The sequence below is a fragment of the Podarcis pityusensis genome, assembly GCF_964106645.2.
Source record: "Podarcis pityusensis genome assembly, chromosome: 8".
Classification (NCBI taxonomy): Eukaryota; Metazoa; Chordata; class Lepidosauria; order Squamata; family Lacertidae; genus Podarcis; species Podarcis pityusensis.
Genome location: NC_138033.1, coordinates 57,523,543 through 57,537,075, shown reverse-complemented (window position 1 = coordinate 57,537,075; position 13,533 = coordinate 57,523,543). Strand labels below are relative to the sequence as shown.

At 45.3% G+C, this 13,533-nt stretch overlaps 1 protein-coding gene across 1 annotated transcript; it reads left to right on the top strand.

Annotated features, from left to right (window-relative positions):
- Nucleotides 1–279: 279 nt before the first annotated feature.
- On the top strand, nucleotides 280–9,231 carry LOC308482444 (uncharacterized protein C16orf78 homolog). Its single transcript, XM_081015557.1, has 5 exons — nucleotides 280–514; nucleotides 853–999; nucleotides 5,905–6,058; nucleotides 7,208–7,601; nucleotides 8,918–9,231. The coding sequence occupies exons 1-5, from the start codon at nucleotides 449–451 to the stop codon at nucleotides 9,063–9,065; spliced, it is 909 nt and encodes a 302-aa protein (XP_080871683.1). The 5' UTR covers nucleotides 280–448; the 3' UTR covers nucleotides 9,066–9,231.
- The last annotated feature ends 4,302 nt before the right edge of the window (nucleotides 9,232–13,533 follow it).

Here is a 13,533-nt window from a genome sequence, read left to right as displayed (position 1 = left end):
CACCAGCCAGCATGGCCAATGAGAGTTGTTATCTGCAGCATGTGGTGGATACTACCACTGCTCCACGCAACTCACAATGATATAAGCTTCTGTCAACCACAATATTAACAGACAAACCTAAAAGCGCCTCTATGAAAACTCCAGTGAAGAGCCATTGATCGTTATCCTTTGACTAATTATCTATTAATGATACCACAGTCCCTTTCAAGGTTTCAGGTTAGTTGCCAAGGCAACGCTTTCAAGAGTCATGGAAGCACACAGATTGTTGCATCACAGTTCATGAGCTGCTGTTTCACCTTCCTCGTGGCTCAGCCAATGGCTTTAGACTGGCAAGATGGGCAGTAGACAACTGATTCAAATCTTTTCTGGCTACCTTGATCCTGGCTGGTGCCTTGGCTTCCACTAAATCAGAACCACGGGGGAAAGAAACTGGAAACCACTGGGGAGTATGGATTGGCTCGAAAACAAAAGGGCAAAGTCCCTGCGGGTCTCCAATGAGAGAGAGGCATTTCAGGTATGGAGTAGGGAAACTATCTGCATGTGTTTTTGAGTGACCAGGCACTTAACAGGGAGTGGGGGACACCCTGCTTTTACCTGAGCTGTTTAGATAGCTCAGATCTAAGGTCCGGCAAGCAACCAGGCCTAGGAGAAAGGCCACAGCACAGTGGTGTAATAGATTACATGCAGAAGGTTCCAGGTTCAATCCCCAGCATCTCCAGTTGGGGCTGGGAGAGACCCACAGAGCTGCTACCAGGCAGACCAGACAAGACTGAGCTAAATAGCTCAATGGTCATACGCAGTGCAAGGGAGCTTCCTGTGTTCACACATGTTCCTATCTCCCAAACTCTTCAGCTGAAGAAGATCCGGCGGTCTCTTGACTCCATGAAGACGATTAATGATAACCTGCTGAAGCAAGAGGAGAGGAAGGTGAAAAAGTGGCTGAAGAAACAAGCACAGATCTCACCCTCTTCTTCAGCCTATAAAACATTATACTACAAGGTAATGAATAAGTCTGGAAGGGCAGGATGGCACTATAGAAACATTGTTCATCTAGTTGTCTATATACGCACAGCACAAATAGTGGAATTGTAGAATTGGAAGGGACCTGAAGGGTCATCTAGTCCAACCCCCTGCAATGCAGAAAACACAGATTCATAAGAAAGAGGGTTGTTTTGTTTTGTTTTTAGCTACAAAATGTTGCACGTCTCTGCTTAGCTCCATTCTTGGTTCTGTAGAACATGCCTACAGATGGCTGAATCTCTTGGCTGCAGCTTCTCATTCATTCATCTTAGGTTTAGGTGTCCACATTTCCACATTAGTTTGTTATTTTTGTTAGTTTGTTTTAAATCCCCAATAACAATAACAATAACAATAATAATTTATTTATACCCCGCATCCATCTGGTTGGGTTTCTCCAGCCACTCTTGGCAGCTCCCAGCAGAATATTAAAAACACAATAAAATATCAAACATTAAAAATTTCCCTAAACAGGGCTGCCTTCAGGTGTCTTCTAAAAGTCAGATAGTTCTTTATTTCCTTGACATCTGATGGGAGGGTGTTCCACAGGGTGGGTGACAGTACCAAGAAAGCCCTCTGCCTGATTCCCTGAAACCTCATTTCTCACAGTGAGGGAACCATCAGAAGGCACTGGACCTCAGTGTCCAGGCTGAACGATGGGGGTGGAGACGCTCCTTCAGGTATACTGGGCCAAGGCCGTTTAGGGCTTTAAAGGTTAGCACCAACACTTTGAATTGTGCTCAGAAACATACTTTAAATGTGGATTTCTCCTAATACACAAAATTTTATGTGCAATTTTGCCTTACATAATGCATTTTTGCATACGATCTTCACTAATGTGTGCATTTTTACGGACATTTTATCCTAGTGCAAATGCATTTTTGTATACATTGCATGGCTGAGGAGGTACATTGCAAGAATTCAGAGAAGTGCAAATTTCAAAAGATAGCTGTGTTTTGGTTCGCATACTGTTTCCAAAAGTGCAAATTAGGTAGGTTCACTTTTAAATGCCAACAGATCCCTAGTCACACCCAGATGCAACATGATCACTAGCACCAAACTCCTCCTAATACTAAACACAGGGCGGGGGGTTCCGACAGCTTGGTTGCCCCAATGGCCTCACCTGTGAATGAAAAGGAGGAGCTTTTGCATATTGGGGGGGGGGGATTTGAAGTTATTCAAAAGTCCATGACTTCTTAAATTGCAGCCCTAATGAGGGAATCCCTCCCCACAATATGCTGTATTCATCAGTACTGCACCTGCTTATTACAGTCTCAGGATACTCCGTTAACTGTTACGATTCCAAGCGGGAAGTCAGAAGAACCACAGATTGATGATAGAGAGGCAAAGAACAGCATGCCCAGATAGGCCTGACTTGAGGGGATGCGGAGGCTGGTTGGGTCTGGGCATGCTTGCTCTGTGATGGCAGGAGAAAGAGGGAGAAAATGTCCTGCTTCTGTGCCTCTAGAGAACGCAGAAGACAGTGAAATTACTGGCCCAGGAGCAGGAGTGGAGCACTGTCAATTTCAGTTTCTTTCTATTTCTCAACCTTAAGTTCAGTTCACATCAGTTTGCCAGCTGAACTCTTTCCTAAAAAAACAAAAGAAGGTCCCTCCCAAAACTGCACCGGCATTTCCATAACCATTTATCCCCAGATAACGCATCTTTGCATGTGATTTTCTCTAATAGGCATCTTTTGACAACCAATTTCCCTTACTATAATGCATTTTTTTCAGTAGGATTTTCATGAATAAATGCATTCATATATTTTTTGCACATTTCCCCCTAAGACACAAATCCTTTGTACAGATTTCTTGGTTGAAGCGTTGCATCAGAAAATGTTGAAATGTGTGGATTTTGATGGGCAGGCGTGGTTTGGTTTGCATATTGTTTTGGTGAAGTGCAAACGAGGTAGGCTCGCATTAAAATGTGAACAGAACAGGATTTCTCCCCCATCCCTCCTCCCTCCCTTCAAATCCATCCTCAATACCCACTTTTTCCACTGTGTAACCTTTGGTTCAGTCCATTGGCCAGAGCAGCTGCCTGATTCTTGTAACCGCTGGCATTCAACCTCCCTGCTCTGGATAATGTTTCAGACAGGACCTCCTGTCCTTAACTTCCTTCCTGTTGAGCAGGTCCCCAGCTAAGTGCTCAGGCATGGATGGTTGATGCTTTCTCAATGGGAGAGGTCCAGAGGGATCTCTGGGATAAAACAGCTGTCCTACCCCCTGCCAGCATGCTCTAAGCTAGATATCTCTCTGTGTGAACAGCAGAATAGGGAGCGTGTGCATGTGTGTTTGGAATGAGACTGAGGCTGCATTCACACAACAGTTTAATCCATGCGTAGGCAAGCTAAGGCCCGAGGGCCGGATCCGGCCCAATCGCCTTCTAAATCCAGCCTGCGGACAGTCCGGGAATCAGCGTGTTTTTACATGTGTAGAATGTGCCCTTTTATTTAAAATGCATCTCTGGGTTATTTGTGGGGCATAGGAATTTGTTTATTTCCCCCCCAAAAAAATATAGTCCGGCCCCCCACAAGGTCTGAGGGACAGTGGACCGGCCCCCTGCTGAAAAAGTTTGCTGACCCCTGGTACTCCTTTCCCCCGCTATTTCCCCAACTGTTAATTTCTACATTATATCTGATGTTTCACACAATGTAAAAGTCACTTTTGGAAAACTAAAGGAACATAGTATATGCTTAGCACTCTGTGCTATTTGATTTCGAAGGTGGGGATGCAGCCCCCTTAACCCAGAAAACCACGGGAGTAAAGTGATGAAATTTGGAACAAAAAGTTATTTCTTGATATGGGGAACAGAAGCACACATGTGCTGAAATGGAGGGGAAGTAGCAACATTGTCTCTTTTTTAAATTTCATTTTTCATTTTACATCAAACAATAAAGTAATTTTACATCAAATTTCAAAGCCCCATTTTGACCTCTCTCCCTTCCTTTCTGTGGTTACTTATGTTTATAATACACTTGCTGCGTCTCCAAGCAGAACCTAATTATTATTTATCCAATGCAATAAAAATTAATTTTATATCACTGCACGCCTTTACATTAATCCTGCAAATGAAGTAACAACATTGTCCAGTGACATTTATTGTTGTGTCACACCACGCCCACTGGTGCGAATGAAATTTAGCATGACGCATTGGCATATAAGTCAACAAGCCACAGTTCCATTAAACAACAGGTCCTGCCGTGTGAAAGGAACACTAGTTTATAGCACAGAAGCACTAGCATTATAATCAGGAAAACTAATGCTATTTTCCCCATATTTGAATGCACCCTGACCAAAAGAAAGAGAAAGAATTAAGGTGGCAGTGCTAACCTGAGAGCATCTCGTGCAGCTGTGATGCTTGGCTACAGATCTTAAATGGGGCAATGGATTTATAGCAGTGTGACTCTTATGCCCAGCTTGCATTTTTGTAAATACACTTGAATATTGCATTGCATTTCTCCTGTGATCCCTCCTGCGAAAGGAAACCAAACCTGAGTCAGCCCTTTCCCCAGATCTTCTGCCCACTCAGTGAAGTGGGCTGCATTTGTAACAATATACTTCCATCACCCAGTATAAACTGCATGAAAAAGGTAAAGGGACCCCTGACCTTAGGTCCAGTTGTGAATTATCCTGGTGTTGTGGCGCTCATCTCACTTTATAGGCCGAGGGAACCGGTGTTTGTCCGCAGACAGCTTCTGGGTCATGTGGCCAGCATGACTAAGCCGCTTCTGACGAACCAGAGCAGCGCACGGAAATGCCGTTTACCTTCCTGCCAGAGTGGTACCTATTTATCTACTTGCACTTTGACGTGCTTTCAAACTGCTAGGTGGGCAGGAGCTGGGACCGAACAACAGCACAAAAGCTGGATATAAAAGTTTGCAATCCCTCCCCAGGGGACCTGCAAACTTGAAAATGAGCAGAAGATGAAGAAGGGGCTCATTTCGCTTTTCTCAAAGTCAAGAATCACCTTTTGCAGCCTTTGTTCAAAGGAGCGTTTAGATGTGGCGTGTTGTTAAAACACAGCAATTAAAATAATCCAACGCAGCTTCTTCCTTGAATGTGGTCCAAACATCCCTTGGAAAAATACTGTTGGGAAAGCACCAAAATTCCTGCCACCCTCTATATTTAAAACAGAGAAAGATTTCATCACTGCCCCTTAAGACCCTTCGATCATATTTTCCTTAAGTAGTTGATTAGCATCTCTTGGGAAACGTTTATCTGTTTTTGCCATCTGTCTCACACTTTCCCATGTGAACATTTTTTTTTTTAGGGCGAAGGAAGCAGCAACATGTTTACCCACCAGCTGCCGGTGAAAAGGGAAAGAGTGCCTGCCATTTGAAAAGCGGGGGGGGGGGGGGGGAGTCAAGTGCCTAACGTGACTCTATTTTTAAAATGCACAATAATAACAAGGAACATACATCTTATAGACTTTGCAAGAAAATCAGAAAGAGGCATCACTGGATCAGACCAAAGCAGTGGCCAGCCTAGGGCTCTCAAATTTCAGTGGCGCCCGGGACAGTGCCAAAATTCAGTGCCCCCCTGCCTCTCGCTCTCCATTCTAAATAATACTTGTGGCATCCCCGAGGCTCTGCACCCAGTGCAGCCACACCAGTCGTGCTCCCATAATATTCTGCTTTTGACCAAAGGCCCCGTTGTCACCAAACATTTAAAGCATGTAACAGAAGGTAAGGCTAGATTATAAGCTACCTGGGGTTGAATTGAGCCATGGCAGAAACTGCACCACCACAGCAAGGAGCCAATGGTAATGAGAACGGTCTGTGTGAGGGTATGGGTGTGTGTAAAAAGAAGTTGAGATTTTCAAAATGCCAGGGGACACTTAGGAGGTCTAATGTTTGCAATGTGCTCCTTTTCCTCACTTCAGACGCCCAGCCACCCTGCGTCCAGCCAAGAACAATTCACAGACACTCGCACAGTCTCTCGGAAAGATTCCTTCGATAGCCCGTGGACCCAGTTTGGTGACCATCTGCCCAACTTTGTGAGCTTCCTGAGACTCCCAACCAAAAGGTCAAGCAATGGTAGGAATTATTGTGGGAATGTTCAGAGATGCAGGAGAGGATATATTGTTTAATGATATCCTTCCTAACTTACGTTCACAAGTTCTATATCTTAGCAGAGTAACATTCCGCTTTAAACGCACAGCGGTTTGCTTGTTGCAGGCTCGTCTAGGCCTTGATTCCTGGTAAGATCCCTTCTTATCCCTCTTAAAATGAATAGACACGGCAGTCTTGTTCAAGTCAATATAAAAGTAGTTTACTCACAGTCATTCAGTTCACGGTTGGATTCCTGAAGGCAGACTTAGGTTACAAAACTATCTACACATGTGGAACTATCCCGTAAGGGAGTTAGTTCCTAAGTGACTGCGAACAGGCAGCCCCTTCTGCTCACACATAGAACAGCAAAATGGAGCAGAGCAAAAGGAAGAGAACATGTGCTTCCTGCGTTGCTCTTGTAACCCAGGCCGACTAGTCCAGATTAAGCCACACCCACCGCTAGTCACAGCTCAGGAGGAAACAGGAAGTTTTCTCCTGACTGCATACAAAGCATCCCCTAGCATGTTCATTCTAGGAATGTTGTACTTGACTGCTATGTGTTTGACATCCCACAGTTATCACATTCACAAGACCCAGTCTGGGGTTCCCCTGCTCCAACCTGCCAGGTTTGGTTAGGTTTAGAGCAGGGGTGAGGGACCTGTGGCCTTCCAGAAGCTGTTGACCCTGAACCTGCAAGATCACCTTATCCCTTTCATGCCCTCTTGACCTCTTTGATCTGCAGAATTGGCACTCTTAGAGATGCTGCATGATGCCTGCTCCTCAAAGCAGTTTACAAAAGTAATAAAGCAGTAAAACTATTAGTAAAAACAACTGTCAGCAGGGAGTGATAGTTAGATGAATGTACGGTAGCCTTCCTAACCCAGGATGGGAATAAGATGGAGATAGTTGCCAGGTTTCTGCAATGTGCAGTGAAGATTTGTGAATGTCATAGAACAGTGTTTTAGTTGTTAGATGCAGATTTTGCTGAGTGATTTTATGACTTTCAGAATTCTGTCTATGTGCCAATAAAAGGTCTGAGATTGAGATGGTTAGTAAAAACCATTAAAACAATGAGAAAATCAAAACCAGCAAACAGAAGCTGCTTTTCTGAGCAAAGTTCTTGATCTTTTTCAGACCGGAAGAATTCCAAGGATCTCACACCTTTCAGTGGAATGGATTTGCCCATGCAGACCATCTCGGGCAGACATGTAACTGCACCCAGAAACAGTGTTTACCATGGGTTCCAACCTTACAGAGACACCAGGAAGGGAAGCAGCCCCGGGGGCCCTAGCCAGGACAACAGCATATCACTCCAAGAAGCCATAGCATTCTTCCCTTCCTTGCAAAGGTTGTCAGCGAGGGGAGACCGGGTCTCAATGTCAACACTGCTTCTCCATAAGCCACTCTCTGCATTCCCAGCATTGCAGAAGAAGCTCAAAAGCTTGCTGGAGAAAGAATGGGAGGAAGAGAACTCAAAGCCTCTCAAACTGCTGCCTGAGATTAAGCCTGAAGAATTTTTGAGCTGCAGGTTAGCAAAAAACAAAAAAGGGCAACCCTCAAGTAGAACCTGCACTCTGTGATGCCTACATCGCTTTAGCCCTATCCAGGTGTTCACAAGTAAGGACAACACGATAGTGGGGAACAGGCTACCCCTGTTGCCCAACTCAGGTTGGAGAACAGTGCAAAGTCTCCCTGTGTGGTGACAGAACTCTGATTTTAAAGGGTTATGCATTGCACCCTCATGCAGTGCTCTTTTTTCTTTAAAAAAATATTTAGGGGTACTCTCATTTTCCTACTCATATTGAAATACTACATCTCAAGGAGGCCTAACTTAGATTCACAAAATGTTTAATGGTACGTGTCCCCCTGTGTTCCCCCAGAAAAAAATCACTGCCCTCATGCATCAGCATTATTTGACCTTGGGTCCCCAGATGTTGCTGAACTACAACTCCCACCCTGTGGGTGGGGCCACAGCTGGTGCACTCACCCCTTTCCCCCTGCTGACGTGTTTTATATACTCATGAGCATAATAGCAGAACAGGGCTTTTCTTTTTCCTTAATCCGTTTCTTGATAAGCATGGGGAGATGGGGAACTGATTACTGTTTTGGTGTTGTGAATCACTCCTTAACTAGCAACCTTGCCTTGCGGGCTCACCAATCTAGGCTGCTCTATGGTGCCAACTCTCAGTAGGCACTGTAAAAAAGGCAGGAAGAGGATAGCCGGCTGGCCAACAGCTCCAGTTTTGACTCCCTGGCTGTGTGTCTAGTCCAGCCTTCCCCAACCTGATGCTCTGCAGATGTTGCTGGACCATCGTTCCTGAACATGGGCCATGTTGGCTTGGGCCAATGGCAGGTTGGAGAAGGCTGCTCAAGTCTCTCCTGTTTTCTGCAGCTCTTTGGTTTATTTCCCTGCCAAGGTCCTCAAACCAGTTCATCTTCTGCATCTCACCCAGTCTGTTTGCCTACTTCCTGTTGTGCTTACTCTGCTCATCCAGTTACACCACCTGCCCCCTAGGTTATCAGGAGGAGGATTGGAGCAAGGTGGGAGAGCCCCTCAACTATCCTTGGGCCCTGCATATTGGCCCTGTTTTGTCAGATGCTGGTGCCAGCCACATCTCTTAGAACAGCGGTGGGGAACCTTCATCCCTCCAGATGCTAACGAACTATAAATCCCATCATCCTTGGCCTTTGGGAGAGTTGTAGTTCAGCAAAATCTGGAGAACCAAATGTTTCCCCAGCCCTGACTTAGAATTAATGGTGAAGTAGAGAATTCAGGGCAGTAGATTTTTTCCTCTTAACAAATGTGACTTACAAGCATCCCTCCCTCTTATTTTCTTTGCACAGGTACCTCCGTTTGTCCCAGAGCAATATTGATACCTTGCTGAAGCTGTGCAAGGAAGCTGGGATTTATATTGACTTGCATCCTCATATGAAAGCATCAGACATTGATGTTTGTAAGGTGCTCTCATCCACTCCTAGCAAGGTATTGTAGACTGGGCCTGTTGCCCAATTTTGGTTGCATTGCTTAGAAGACAGCCTCTTAGGGGAACATTTCCACCGCCACCTATACTTGGAAGAGCCGGTCGCTTTTTGGAGTCAAAACAGTGTGTGAGGCATGTGTTCTCGTGATGCAATGATAAAATGGTTCTTGCACTCACTATGAGTCAAACTGTGAGCTGAAATTGTTTTTATCAAAAATAATAGTTATTCCCTCCTCCCCCCCCCAAAAAAAGCAGAACAGGTCAAAAACTGATCTAAAAGTCAAATTAAATGATGCATTTTCCCATTCATCTGCATTTGCTCTGGTTGCCTTGAAATATTTGGAATGGCAGCTCTTTGCTTTAAGGTTGTTGTTTCTTGCTGTAAACTAGAACTCATATCCTAGAAGGCACAATGACCACTGACTAGCTTGTTTTAGACAACCTAAGTGAGGCCTTTTTATCTTTCAATGGGAAGCCTCAGTCCGTAGGGAGAAATGGGTAAATGTAACTCGGGTAGCGTCCACCCGTCAGTTTATTCCACTGCCCCCAACATTTCTCTACCTGTTAATTTTGGCATTTGAGCTTTCACATGACATAAAAGCCACTTCTAGAAAACTAATGGAATATGAGGAAATTTTAGTGCTCATTTCCATGTTATTCAATTTCAGAGAAAAATCTGTTTGCAGCCCCCTTAACCTGCAGTGTGTTGTTGTGTTGGCATCTGTCTGTCTCGAGATACAACGGAGTGTGCTTCTGGGGGTCAAGACAAACCGCTGGAGAATCACAGTGCCCACTGTGGCTGTAGAGACCGGTAACTCATAAAGGCTGCCTCCCACGTTGTTTTTGCTGCATTAGCAGCACCAAACGGACCTCACTGGGGCACAAACCTGGGCAGTGTGTATGGAGGTCCTGGGCTGCCCAGACATTAAGACCTCCATCTTGGCCTCATTGATGTGGTCCAAAGGAAAGCAGAGCAATACGTTTGGCACCAGCTTAGCTGCAGGAGTTGCCGGAAGGAGACAAACAAGGTATCATCCAACTGTCTTAGGGACTCCACTCAGGATTTGTGTAGGGCATACTCCTTAGCCTTTTCATCTCCTGAAGATGTCCCACAAGGCAGTGGGTAAAAAAATTCCCCAGGGTTTACTCCCAAAGCCTGTCTCACAGATGATCTAGCTGCAAGGCTGGAGAAAAGTGACAAAATTTGGGACAGTAAACCAGCATACATTTTCACCCTCCTGTTTTCATGGGGAAACAGAAGCATGCATGTGCAGCAAGGCAGAAGTAGCAGCAACATTGTCTACGAAGTTGACATTGTGTCACATCAGACCCACTGGTAGAAAGGAAATTCAGTATGCTGTGCAGATTTATTGGTCAAAAAGTGCACTTGTTTCCATGTTATTCAGTTCCAGAAAGGGGAGGGGGACATTTGCAGACCCTTTAACCTAGAAAAGCATGGGAGGGAAGCGACAAAAATTAGGGTTCTTTCCTGTTGAATTCATGAAGGGAATCATGGGGGAACAGAAGCATGTTGGTGTGTGTCAGGGAACTGACATCGGAGCTAGAGGTGGAGGCAAGGCTCCCAAGTGATGCTGGAGAAGGGCCCAGCAGGGAGAGAGGCAGCTCATCAGCTGGGGAAGGAAATCAGCGTAACACCAGGGAGATGGGGGAATCGGCGAGGGGGCTCCAGGACTCCTCGCTGGAGACCAGCGGGGAGAGTACGGGTCCTCCGCTACCCACACCCTCCCTGCACAGAAGACTTCCGCGCAGGGAGAGTAGGAGGAGACTTGGCGTCAAACAGCTTTTATGCTGGAAAAGGTTTCAGAAACACCCACTGACGGATTCTGCTAGCGACTGAAACAGCCACGAAGTGAAGGGCTGTCCAGACAGAAAAGGTTTAACAAGGCAACCTAGCCAGGAGTGGCGGCAACTTACGCACGAGCAACCCCTATATTTATTACAGTGTGGAAAAGGTGCAGCAACGTTGTCCAATGATGTTTGTTGCTGTGTCACACCACGCCCACTGGTGTGAATGGAATTTAGTGTAACATGCTGGTATACCAGTCAAAGGCCACAGTTCCATAACACAACATATACTGAAGGGTGAAAGGAACTGTTACACGCTACCCCAATCTCTGAATGGGGTGAAATTCCAGGGATCGCAGGTGCTTAGGGTTTGGTTTCCCTGGAATGAAGGTCAGCAGAGACTGTGGTGTCTTTAAGATATATGGCTTATTTACACCTACATACAACCTGGGGCACGTGGGTGGCACTGTGGGTTAAACACAGAGCCTAGGGGTTGCCGATCAGAAGGTCGGCGGTTCGAATCCCCATGACAGAGTGAGCTCACGTAGCTCGGTCCCTGCTCCTGCCAACCTAGCAGTTCAAAAGTATGAAGTGCAAGTAGATAAATAGGTACTGCTCCGGCGGGAAGGTAAACGGTGTTTCCATGCACTGCTCTGGTTCGCCAGAAGCGGCTTAGTCATGCTGGCCAAATGACCCAGAAGCTGTATGCCGGCTCCCTCGGCCAATAAAGCGAGGTGAGCGCCGCAATCTCAGAGTCTTCCGCGACTGGGCCTAATGGTCAGGGGTCCCTTTACCCCTTTACCTTTATATACAACCTGAGCCTAAGATGGAGGGGTTCACAGCATTAATCCTCCAGGAGACCTTGCTTCTCCATTGGTCATAGCTTGGATTCCACACAAATGAAGATTGGGCCTGTGCCTCCAGCTTCTCAGCTTACAGCCTGCTTCCAACTCTGTTCACCCACAGCTACAGGAACTTGGTCTTCATTAGGCTGATAGTCAGTGCTTAAAAAAATGCTTAGGGGTACTCTCATTTTTCTACTCATATTGAAACATTGTCCCTCAATGAGGCCAAACTTAGATTCACAAAATATTTAGGGGTATGCGTACCCCTGTGTGTCCCCCCCCCCCCCAGAAAACAGCAATGCTGATAGTAAGGCCAGACTCCATGCAGGTTTGGGCAAAATGGCTGATGTGTCTCTGTAGAGCTTCCTCGGAGCGCCCTGCCTGCAAACACCATCTCTCGGATAAAGGACTTGCCACACTTTTGTCTTGGCACGGAGACATGCCAGCTTGAACAGACCCCCATCACTCCTTGAATGAATGTACACGCTGTCTTCCATTGAGCTTAAGGCATATGAGAGCGAGGAGGAGGAGGATATTCCAAAGAGAGTTGGCACGAGAACACAGCCCTGTTTCACACCGCTCTTTATCGAGAAGGACAAGCCATCATGCTGGATGGTGCCACACATGTTCTTGTGGAAGAACACAATAATCTTGTGGAGCTTAGGTGGGCTTCCTACCCAGTGCCGGATTTACGAATAAGCTAAACAAGCTATAGCTTAGGGTCACACTCTCTTGGGGCCCCCAAAAAATTTAAAGAAAAAAAAAACACTGGATGTACATTTCCAAAATATAAGATAAAAAAACAAATAAAATAAAACCTACATACAGCAACAGTGGCAAATGGCTTTAGATACCTATTAGGTCCATAAATTACCACACAGCATATATTCAACACAAAAAACAGTGACAATTTGTTGTTGACAAAGGACAGCTGGACATATAAAGAGCCTCATTACCTTCAGTAGCTTAGGGCCGCATCAAACCTAAATCTGGCCTGATCCTACCTTGTTGAGCAGCGTGAAGAGTCCTTTTCAGTTGATGAGGTCAAAGGTCTTTCTCAGGTCTATGAAGGTGATGTATGTATACACGGAACCCTTGGAACCGCACCTCTGCATAATAAGATGCGGTCATATATTTCAACTGCATAGATTTAAAATTAGTCATGACTTAATGTGTGGGCTATGGTTTTTAACAAAAGAAGAAGAAGAAGGAAAGGAAAGGAAAGGAAAGGGGAAAGAAAGAGGAAAGAGGAAAGAGGAAAGGAAAGGAAAGGGAGAGGGGGGGAGGGGGGAGAGAAATCAAGTTTTTGATTTTCAACTAGGCTGGTTCAAAGCCACGTGTTGTGGCATCTGTGCATCATTTGCCCATTCCCCATTGCTGAAAATCAACATGGTCCACAATTTTGGGCTAGGTGTCTGAAATCTGTTGGCAAAGCATCACAACACAGTCCCCACTCCATTACACTTGGACGATCCAGGTATATAAAACACTTCGAAAATGAAAGATTCCATGAAACTACAGTGTAACTACGGGGAAGTCGACATTGGCGTAAATATCCGCTGTTCTTGCATATCACCACCAGATGGGGCTCAATAATAGCCGAAATGTTCTATTACCTGCACATACATGCATATCTATACCTCTCACTCAAAAATCTATTATATACACCATTTTCTAATATACTATATTAGCATTCCTCAAAAAAAGAAAAAAGAAATCCCACTTGTCTCCTCTCATGGTTCACATTTTTTAAACCACTAATGTGACAACTTAAGGACTTTTGGAAATCTTAATGACTTCAAAAAAAATGTATATTAAAATCTGCCGT

Excerpts from the sequence above, each read along its gene's own strand:
- LOC308482444 (XM_081015557.1), top strand. The coding sequence starts at position 449 with ATGGATTGGCTCGAAAACAAAAGGGCAAAGTCCCTGCGGGTCTCCAAT. Across the intron at positions 515-852 it reads ATGAGAGAGAGGCATTTCAG|CTGAAGAAGATCCGGCGGTC; the intron begins GTATGGAGTAGG and ends CAAACTCTTCAG. Across the intron at positions 1,000-5,904 it reads ATAAAACATTATACTACAAG|ACGCCCAGCCACCCTGCGTC; the intron begins GTAATGAATAAG and ends TCCTCACTTCAG.